The 11,472-nt window shown below is 44.7% G+C and overlaps 1 protein-coding gene across 1 annotated transcript; it reads left to right on the top strand.

The window, feature by feature from the left end:
* Positions 1-298: 298 nt before the first annotated feature.
* On the top strand, positions 299-1,123 carry LOC142181983 (uncharacterized). Its single transcript, XM_075255726.1, has 2 exons — positions 299-741; positions 994-1,123. Exons 1-2 carry the CDS (start codon positions 299-301, stop codon positions 1,121-1,123), a joined length of 573 nt encoding a protein of 190 aa, XP_075111827.1.
* Positions 1,124-11,472: the final 10,349 nt, after the last annotated feature.

Genomic DNA, 11,472 nt, shown 5'->3' with positions numbered 1-11,472 from the left:
AGTATTATATAAACTTCAAGAAGCCCTTGCTCCAACGTGGAATCTGGTTGTCATGTTACAATGCCTCTCTAGTTAAGCATTTTTTAATCTATTCCTTCTTCCATCTGAAAGCTTAAAATACATCCTTTGACATACCTCTGGCTACCCCTATGTGAACAATTCAATGGGGTTCCTCTTAATAGTTTTCCTTCTTGGTAACAACCTTCTCTTTTCTTTTCTTCTATATTACTATTTCATTAACAAAAAAAAAACAATGTTGATTGTTAATTTATGTTTATATTTATTTAATTTTGTATAGATGGCAGATACAAGTAGAGTAAGTGACGTTGGTTCAAGTGAAAGTTTACCTATTACTGTAGATAGTAACACCAACACCATTGATACTCAAGATTCCAAGAAAAGGAAAGCCATGCAACCTAGGTCTGACGTTTGGAACCATTTTGATAAATTTGAGGTTAATGGGGTTGGGAAAGCACGGTGTCGATATTGTAAACAAGCTTATGCTGCTAATTCATCCAAGAATGGAACAACAGGATTGAAGAATAATTTCCTTAGATGCAAAGAATACCCACTTAACATTGCTAAAGATAATAGTCTAACAAAGATAAATTTTCGATCTTGCCAAAATGATGAAGGATCAATTTGGAAATTTGATCAAAAAGTGGTTAGGAGGGCCTTAATTGAGATGATAGTTATTGATGAACTACCATTTAGCTTTGTAGAAAATGAAGGCTTTGTGAAGTTTATGAGAAAAACTAAACCACTATTTCATCTTCCTTCTCGTAGAACAATAACAAGGGATTGTTATGAAGTTTACAGTGAATTGAAGCAAAATCTGAGAAGTTCTTTTAGAGAAGCACAACAAAAAATTTGCCTCACAACAGACACATGGACTTCATTACAAAGAATAAATTATATGTGTTTGACAGCCCACTTCATTGATAGGGATTGGAAGTTGCATAAAAGAATACTAAATTTTTGCCCTATCACTAGTCATAAGGATGAAGAGATGGCTAAAGATATTAGGGATTGTTTGCTTGAATGGAAATTAGACAAGGTTTTCACTATCACCGTGGACAATGCTTCTTCAAATGATGTCACAGTCAAAGAATTGTCTAAATAGTTAGATATATGGAAAACTAATATGGTGAGTGGTAAACATCTTCATGTGAGATGCATGGCTCATATACTAAATCTAATTGTGCAAGATGGTTTGAAAGAACTTGATGCTTCTGTGACACGTGTTAGAAATATTGTGAGGTATGTGAGATCTTCGCCTACAAGGACCTTAAAGTTTAAACAGTGTTGTGCACATGTAAAGGTAGAATGTACCAAAACGTTGTGTTTGGATGTTCCTACTAGGTGGAATTCCACCTATTTGATGTTGGATACGGCACAACACTTTGAAAAGGCCTTTGACAAGTTGCATCTTTTTGATGATGGATTTTCCGCTTATCAATGTTCTCATCTTTGTGAAGATGATAGTAATGTAGGTCCTCTTGAATCTGATGATTGGGTGAATGTGAAGAATATGTTAGAGTTTCTTGTAAGATTTCACGAGCTAACTAAAAAAGTTTCAAGTTCACGTTATGTCACTTGTAATTCTCATTTTGAGGATGTATCTGAACTTTATTGTCATTTGAAAATGTGTTTAGTTAGTGAGGATGAGCATTTGAGAAAAATGGCTGAGCGAATGCAAGAAAAGTTCAAGAAGTAATTGAGTGATCCTGAAAAGATGAATAAAATAATTTTTATTGCTTCCGTCTTAGATCCACGTAACAAATTTGAATATGTTGAGGGAGCACTTGAAGAACGTTTTGGGGAGGAAAAAGGGAAGAAAATAAATGTTGAGGTGTATGCTTATATGAATTCTTTGTTTGGAAAGTATCTAAAAAAGTATTCAACCGAATCTTGTCATCAATCTCCATCTAGTTTTACTTCATCTAACAACACATCTAATACATCTAGTGGGAGTGTTATAAGTGCATCTTTAATAAGGACGAAGCTTCACTTGAAGAAAAAAAGGAAGACAATGGAAGTGGGGATGCTAAATCGGAGTTGGATAAATACATTAGTAAAGAACAAGAGCCTTTTAGTGAAGAATTTGATATCTTAAGTTGGTGGAAAACACATGCTCCTAGATTTCCTATTCTTTCGGAGTTGGCTCGTGATGTGTTGGCCATTCCAATTTCTAGTGTGGCGTCTATCACGACCCGGATTTCCCACCATCGGGTGTCGTGATGGCGCCTACTATCGGAGCTAGGCAAGCCAAATATTTAAAACACATTTCCTGCTTTCTTTCAAACAATATAATAAACGAGACAAAATCTAAGCGGAAGACTTTAAATCTAAAGCAACTGAAAACCAAAAGTGCAGAAGTTTGAACCAAAATGCTACCCAGAGTCTGGTGTCACTAGCTCACGGACTACTACAGAATACTACAATCAATGTCTGAAGGGAAAATACATCATGTTTGTCTGATACAAGATAAACAAACAAAAAACATGGAAAGGGACTCCGGCCTGCGAATGCCAGCTAGACTACCTCGAGAGTCCCTGGACTGAAGATAGCTCCCAGAAGTCCTACTGCTGCGGTCCGTAAGCTGCTCCCTGATCTGTGCACCAAAAATGCACAGAGTGTAGCATCAGCACAACCGACCCCATGTGCTGGTAAGTGTCTGGCCTAACCCCGGCGAAGTAGTGACGAGGCTAGACAGTACCTACCACAATTAACCTGTACAGATATATATACAACAAGTGCAAGAAAACAATAACAAGATAATACAAAGTAAAACTGGGAGGGGACATGCCACACGATCCCATAATATCATATATAAGTGGACGGCGTGCCACACGATCCCATAATATCATATATAAGTGGACGGCGTGCCACACGATCCCATAATATCATATATAAGTGGACGGCGTGCCACACGATCCCATAATATCATATATAAGTGGACGGCGTGCCACACGATCCCATAATATCATATATAAGTGGACGGCGTGCCACACGATCCCATAATATCATATATAAGTGGACGGCGTGCCACACGATCCCATAATATCATATATAAGTGGACGGCGTGCCACACGATCCCATAATATCATATATAAGTGGACGGCGTGCCACACGATCCCATAATATCATATATAAGTGGACGGCGTGCCACACGATCCCATAATATCATATATAAGTGGACGGCGTGCCACACGATCCCATAATATCATATATAAGTGGACGGCGTGCCACACGATCCCATAATATCATATATAAGTGGACGGCGTGCCACACGATCCCATAATATCATATATAAGTGGACGGCGTGCCACACGATCCCATAATATAGATCGTAATATCTGACTTCATATAGCAGACCCCTTCAGGAGAGAATAACAACTCAATACCTTTAACCCGGCAAGGGTACAGCTAACAGCCTAAAATATCCCGACAAGGGAGAATAAATATATCAGTCTACACATCCCGGCAAGGGAGTATTCACAACACATTCTCCTTTTAAATCATTCTTCCTCAACCGTTCACATTATATGAAACTTATCAAATGAACAAGGAGCTTGTGTCACATTATTCGAATTAAAAGCAATCAAGACTCACGGTCATGCTAGACTCCGGTGCATAGATAATCGTCACCATGCCTATACACCGTACTCCACATTAGCAAGTAGCAAATATCATCCTAATCCTATTCCCTCAAGCCAAAGTTAGAACAAACACTTACCCCGAATGCTCCAAACTAAACTCACGCTTCTAGTATAGCTTTACCTCTTGATTCCACCACCAATCCGCTCGAATCTAGTCATAAGTTACTTAATCACATTAATAATTACTAAATGAATCATCTCCAATGCATGAAAATAGATTATTTTTTTTAAGGTTTTTCCCAAAAAGGTCAAAAATACCCCCGGACCCACGTGGTAGAAACTCGAGGTTCGGACCAAAACCCGATTACCTATTCCCCCATGAATCCCAATATATGATTTGTTTTTAAATCGGACCCCAAATTGAGGTCCAACTTCTCAATTTGTAGAAAACCTAGGTTCTACCCAAAACACCCAATTTTCCCCATGAAAATCTTTGATTTGAAGTTGAAATTATGTTAAAAGATGTTAAGGAATAAAGAAATTAAGTTAGAAATCACTTACCAATCGTTTTGGAGAAAAAAAGTTGTTTGGAAAATCGCCTCTTAGGTTTTGGGTTTTTGAAAAGTGAAAAATGACTGATATTTTCCGAACTTGTATACCTTTCTGAGGACCTGGCGCGGACCGCAAAAAAATGTGTTGCGGCCGCGCCGAGTGGGAGAAAAATTGGGGCTTCTCTGAACCCTTCCAGCGCGGACCGCACTGTTTTGGTGCGCGGCCGCGCTGGTTGACCTGAAACCCTAGCCCTCAGACTCAGCCACGCGGACCGCACAAAAATGCATCGCGGTCGCGCGGCTCCAGCGCGGACCGCGCGGAAATGACCGCGGTCGCGCTGGTGTCTGCAACACCTGAACCTGCATTTTCTTAAGTCCAATACCTCCCGGGCCCCATTCAAAACTCACCCGAGCCCTCGGGGCTCCAAACCAAACATGCACACAACCTTAAAAACATCTTACGGACTTACTCGTGCGATCAAATCGCCAAAATAACATCATATACATAGGATCAAGCCTCAAACACATGATTTTCTTTTCTTCAACTTTCATTACTCAAATTCTCCATTTTTAGTCTGAAACACGTCATATGACGTCCGTTTTTAGCCAAACTTTACAGATAGTGCTTAACACATATTTAAGACTTGTACCGGGCGTCGAAACCAAAATACGAGCCCGATACCTATATTTTCTAACTCCTTTTCATTTCAAATTTTCATATCAAATTTCAGAAAAACAATTTCTTTCAAAAATTCATTTCTCGGGCTTGGGACCTCAGAATTTAATTCCGGGCACACGCCCAAGTACCATATTTTTTTACAAACCCTCCGGGACCGTCGAATCACATGTCCGGGTCCGTTTACCCAAAATGTTGACCGACGTCAATGTTATGCATATTAATACCAAAATTCATCAAATGTTTCACATAATTCACATATTCTAACATAAAAACTTTCCGGCTACGTGCCCGAACTGCGCACGCCAATCGAGGCAACTAAAAGCGAGGTTTTCAAGGCCTCGGGAGCATGGAACAAGGAAGAATTACGGTGATGACCCCTTGGGTCGTCACATTCTCCACCTCTAAAACAACCGTTCGTCCTCGAACGGACAAAAGAAAGAAGTACCTGTGTCGGGAAATAAATGAGGATAACGGCTCTGCATATCGGACTCGGACTCCCAGGTCGATGCCTCAGGAGGCTGACCTCTCTACTGAACACGCACCGAAGGAAAACTCTTCGACCTCAACTGTCGAACCTGCCGGTCTAGAATAGCCACCGGCTCCTCCTCATATGACAGATCCTTGTCCAATTGGACAGTGCTGAAATCTAACACGTGCGATGGATCTTCGCGATACTTCCGGAGCATAGACACATGAAATATGGGATGCACAGCTGACAAGCTAGGTGGCAAGGCAAGTCTATAAGCCACCTCTCCCACACGATCAAGAATCTCAAATGGACCGATGAACCTAGGGCTGAGCTTGCCCTTCTTCCCAAATCTCATCACGCCCTTCATAGGCGATACACGGAGCAATACCCGCTCACCGACCATGAAAGCAACATCTATGACCTTGCGATCTGCATAACTCTTCTGTCTGGACTGAGCTGTACGAAGTCTATCCTGAATAATCCTGACCTTGTCCAAGGCCTCCTGAACCAGATCCGTACCCAATAATCGAGCCTCTCCCGGCTCAAACCATCCAACTGGAGACCGACATCGCCTACCATACAACGCCTCATACGGAGCCATCTGAATGCTGGACTGGTAGCTATTATTGTAGGCGAACTCTGCTAAAGGCAAAAACTGGTCCCACGAGCCTCCAAAATCAATGACACAGGCTCGGAGCATGTCCTCAAGAATCTGAATAGTCCTCTCGGACTGACCGTCTGTCTGGGGATGAAATGTTGTACTCAACTCAACCTGGGTGCCCAACTCTAGCTGAATCGCTCTCCAGAAATGCAAGGTAAACTGCGTACCCCGATCCGAAATGATAGATAGCGGCACCCCATGAAGGCGAACAATCTCCCTGATATAAATCTCGGCTAACCTTTCGGACGAATATGTGGCTGCAACAGGAACAAAATGCGCTGACTTGGTCAGCCTATCAACAATGACCCAAACTGCATCAAACTTTTTCCGAGTCATCGGAAGTCTAGTAACGAAATCCATCGTAATCCTCTCCCACTTCCACTTGGGAAGTGCAATCCTCTAAAATAGACCACCGGGTCTTTGATGCTCGTAATTAACCTGCTGACAATTCAAACACCGAGCCACATGCGCAACGATGTCTTTCTTCATCTTACGCCACCAATAGTGTTGCCTCAAATCCTGATACATCTTCGCGGCGCCCGGGTGAATAGAATACCGAGAACTGTGGGCCTCCGCTAAGATCAACTCTCGAATCCCATCAACATTGGGCACACAAACTTGCCCCTGCAATCTCAATACACCATCATCATCTAAGGTTACTTTCTTGGAACCTCCACGCTGCACCGTGTCCCTCAAGACACATAAATGGGGATCCTCAAACTGCCGCTCGCGGATACGCTCTAATAGTGAGGAACGAGCAACCGTGCAAGCTAGCACTCTGCTAGGCTCAGAAATATCCAACCTCACAAGACGATTGGCCAAGGCCTGAACATCCAAAGCAAGCGATCTCTGGCTGACTGGAATATAAGCAAGACTACCCATGCTGGCGGACTTCCTGCTCAATGCATCGGCTACCACATTGGCCTTCCCCGGGTGGTATAAGATAGTAACATCATAATCCTTTAGCAACTCTAACCACCTCCTCTGCCTCAAATTCAACTCTTTCTGCTTGAAGAGATACTGAAGACTCTTGTGATCAGTGTAAACCTCACACGTCACACCATATAAGTAATGCCTCCAGATCTTCAAGGCATGAACAATGACTGCCAACTCGAGATCATGAACCGGATAATTCTTCTCGTGGATCTTCAACTGCCTCGAAGCATAAGCAATGACGTTGCCTTCCTGCATCAACACTGCACCAAGCCCAATACGAGACGCATCACAATAGACCGTATATGGCCCTGAACCTGTGGGCAAAACCAATACTGGTGCCGTAGTCAGAGCCGTCTTGAGCTTCTGAAAGCTCGCCTCACACTCGTCCGACCACCTGAACTGGACACCCTTCTGGGTCAATCTGGTCATAGGGGCTGCAATGGATGAAAACCCCTCCACGAACCGACGGTAGTAACCTGCTAACCCCAGGAAACTCCGAATATCCGTAGCTGAAGCTGGTCGAGGCCAGTTCTTGACTGCCTCTATCTTCTTCGGGTCTACCTGAATATCTGCTGCTGATACGACATGACCCAGAAATGCGACCGAACTCAACCAAAACTCGCACTTTGAGAACTTAGCATACAACTGACTATCCTTTAGGGTCTGAAGGACCACTCTGAGGTGCTGCTCATGCTCCTCCTGACTGCGGGAGTATATAAGAATATCGTCACTAAAGACTATCACGAACAAGTCCAAATAAGGTCTGAACACTCGGTTCATCAACTCCATGAACGCTGCTAGGGCATTAGTCAATCCAAATGACATGACCAAAAACTCATAGTGCCCATACCGAGTGCGAAATGTTGTCTTAGGGACATCAGACGCCCTAATCCTCAGCTGGTGGTAGCCAGATCTCAAATCTATCTTTGAAAACACCCTCGCACCCTGAAGCTAGTCAAATAAATCGTCGATCCTCGGCAGTGGATACTTATTCTTAATTGTAACCTTGTTCAATTGTTGGTAATCGATGCACATTCTCATCGAACCATACTTTTTCTTAACAAACAACACCGGTGCACCCCAAGGCGAAACACTGGGTCTAATGAAACCTTTCTCAAGCAAATCCTGCAGTTGTTCCTTTAACTCTTTCAACTTCGGCGGGGCCATACGATATGGCGGGATAAAAATGGGCTGAGTGCCTGGGGCCAAATCAATACAAAAGTCGATATCCCTGTCGGGCGGCATACCCGGCAAGTCTGAAGGGAAAACCTCAGGAAACTCCCGAACAACGGGCATAGAATCAATAGAAGGGGCCTCCGTGCTAGAATCGCGAACATACGCCAAGTAGGCCAAACATCCCTTCTCGACCATACGCCGAGCTTTCACATACGAGATAACACTTTCACATACGCCGAGCTTTCACATACAATGACCAGAAGTCCCCCTCCACTCTAAACGGGGTAAATCCGGTAAGGCTAAGGTTACGGTCTTGGCATGGCAATCCAAGATAGCATGGTACGGGGATAACCAATCCATCCCCAATATAACATCGAAGTCGACCATGTCCAAAAGCAACAAATCAACACGGGTCTCAAGACCCCCAAACACTACGATACAAAAACGATGAACTTGGTCGACCACAATAGAATCACCCACCGGTATTGACACATAAACAGGAATACTCAACGAGTCACTACGCATAATTGAATAGGGTGCAAAATAGGACGACACATATGAATACGTAGATCCGGGATCAAATAGCACAGAAGTATCCCTATCACCGACCAGAATGGTACCTGTAATCACAACTTCTGATGACTCAGCCTCTTGCCTGGCTGGCAAAGCATAACAATGGGGCTAGGGCCCACCTCACTGAATCATATCCCTGGGACGATTTGCTGCTGGTTGACCCCTACCTCTAGCGGTCTGAGCTCCACCTCTAAAACCTCTACCCCCACCTCTATGTCCTCTACCCCCGCCTCTAGCTGGCTGGGCAGGTTGTGGGGCAACTGGTGCCTGGATCATCGGGCGAGAACCCTGCTGCTGCGAGCTGTTGGAAACTCGAGGGCAATAACTGGAAATATGACTCACATCGCCGCAAGTATAACAAGCCCTCAGCTGCTAAGAATAACGAAGTGGTGGTGCACTGATAGGTGCTGATGGTGAACTGAAGAGCTGCTGGTCAGAATACTGCGGCTGAGAACCATGACCACCTTGTGTACCATGAGAAGCCTGAAGAGCTGACTGAAAGGGCCTCGAAGGATGGCCTCTACCATAAGAGTCCCTACCTCCAGACGAGGTACCAGTGAATCTACCAGAATGACGGGGCCTCTTATCAGACCCATGACCACCTCCCTGAGCAAGTGCCATCTCCATCCGTTGGGCACCATCTGCCGCCTCCTGAAATGAAATCTCACTACCGGCAATCATGGCCATCTGAACACGGATCGGCTGGGCCAACCCATCAATAAACCTCCGCACCCTCTCCCTATCGGTGGGGAGTATCACAATGGCATGACGAGCAAGATCAATGAACCGGGTCTCATACTGGGTGATCGTCATAGGACCCTGCTAGAGACGCTCAAACTGCCTGCGAAGAGCATCTCGCTGAGTAATTGGGAGAAGCTTCCCCAGAAATAACTCTGAAAATTGATCCCAGGTCAATTATGGCGACCCTACTGGCCTGGCTAAATAGAAATCCCTCCACCAAGTCTTGGCAGATCCTGCCAGGCGAAAAGTGGCGAAGTCGACCCTATTGGTCTCTACAATGCCCATAGTCCGTAGAACCTCATAACAGCTGAATATGAAATCCTGAGCATCCTCTGAGGGAGTGCCACTATATGTAGTAGTGAAGATCTTGGTGAAACGATCAAGCCTCCACAAAGCATCCGCGGACATAGCCGCACCATCACTGGACTGAGCCGCAATACCTGGCTGGACTGCCACAGCTGGCTGAACTGCTGGAACCTGAGCCTGAGGAGCTACCGGCTCTGGAGTACGAGTATCGGGAGTCTGAACTCCTTCCCCAGCCTGAGATGTGGCTGGAGCTGCGGGAAGCAAACCCGCTCTAGAAATGCCCTCCATAAAGCCTACCAGTCGGACCAAAGCGTCCTGAAGCACTGGAGTGGCTATGAAACCCTCTGGGACCTGAGCTGGGCCCACTGGAACAGCTGGGGTCGGAACCTCCTCCTCAAAATCGACCTGAGGCTCCGTCGCTGGAAATGCTACTCGGGGCTGAGCCCTGCCCCGGCCTCGGCCTCGGCCTCGCCCTCTGCCCCTAATAGGGGCTGCTGCTAGGGGATCAGGCTGTTGCGCGGTAGAAGAGGAAGCACGTGTCCTCACCATCTGCGAAAGAACAGAGTGGAAAGACAATCAGTACTTGAGAAACAGAATCGCACGACAAGAATGAACAAGGTGAACTTTTCCTAACTCGGTAGCCTCTGCGGGATAAATACAGACGTCTCCGTACCGATCCCTCAGACTCTACTGAGCTTGTCCGTGAGTTGTGAGACCTAAGTAACCTAGAGCTCTGATACCAACTTGTCACGACCCGGATTTCCCACCATCGGGTGTCGAGATGGCGCCTACTATCGAAGCTAGGCAAGCCAAATATTTAAAACACATTTCCTGCTTTCTTTCAAACAATATAATAAACGAGACAAAATCTAAGCGGAAGACTTTAAATCTAAAGCAACTGAAAACCAAAAGTGCGGAAGTTTGAACCAAAATGCTACCCAGAGTCTGGTGTCACTAGCTCACGGACTACTACAGAATACTACAATCAATGTCTGAAGGGAAAATACATCATGTTTGTCTGATACAAGATAAACAAACAAAAAACATGGAAAGGGACTCCGGCCTGCGAACGCCAGCTAGACTACCTCGAGAGTCCCTGGACTGAAGATAGCTCCCAAAAGTCATACTGCTGCGGTCCGTAAGCTGCTCCCTGATCTGTGCACCAAAAATGCACAGAGTGTAGCATCAGCACAACCGACCCCGGCGAAGTAGTGACGAGGCTAGACAGTACCTACCACAATTAACCTGTACAGATAAATATACAACAAGTGCAAGAAAACAATAACAAGATAATACAAAGTAAAACTGGGAGGGGACATGCTATCGGGGAGTAACAGATAAAAATGAAATATCGAAAATAAATAGAAGAAACTATGGTTTCCATGATATATAGTGGATGGCGTGCCACACGATCCCATAATATCATATATAAATGGACGGCGTGCCACACGATCCCATAATATCATATATAAGTGGACGGCGTGCCACACGATCCCATAATATCATATATAAGTGGACGGCGTGCCACACGATCCCATAATATCATATATAAGTGGACGGCGTGCCACACGATCCCATAATATCATATATAAGTGGACGGCGTGCCACACGATCCCATAATATCATATATAAGTGGACGGCGTGCCACACGATCCCATAATATCATATATAAGTGGACGGCGTGCCACACGATCCCATAATATCATATATAAGTGGACGGCGTGCCACACGATCCCATAATATAGATCATAATATCTGACTTCATATAGTAGACCCCT

This window comes from Nicotiana tabacum, chromosome 6 (genome assembly GCF_000715075.1).
Source record: "Nicotiana tabacum cultivar K326 chromosome 6, ASM71507v2, whole genome shotgun sequence".
Taxonomy (NCBI): Eukaryota; Viridiplantae; Streptophyta; class Magnoliopsida; order Solanales; family Solanaceae; genus Nicotiana; species Nicotiana tabacum.
This window is presented reverse-complemented; position numbering and strand designations above follow the sequence as displayed.

What these genes read in the sequence shown, in the direction of transcription:
- LOC142181983 (XM_075255726.1), top strand. Translation starts at nt 299, where the DNA reads ATGGCAGATACAAGTAGAGTAAGTGACGTTGGTTCAAGTGAAAGTTTA. An exon ending in GAAAATGAAGGCTTTGTGAA is followed by an intron (nt 742 to 993) that starts GTTTATGAGAAA and finishes CCCTATCACTAG; the next exon opens with TCATAAGGATGAAGAGATGG.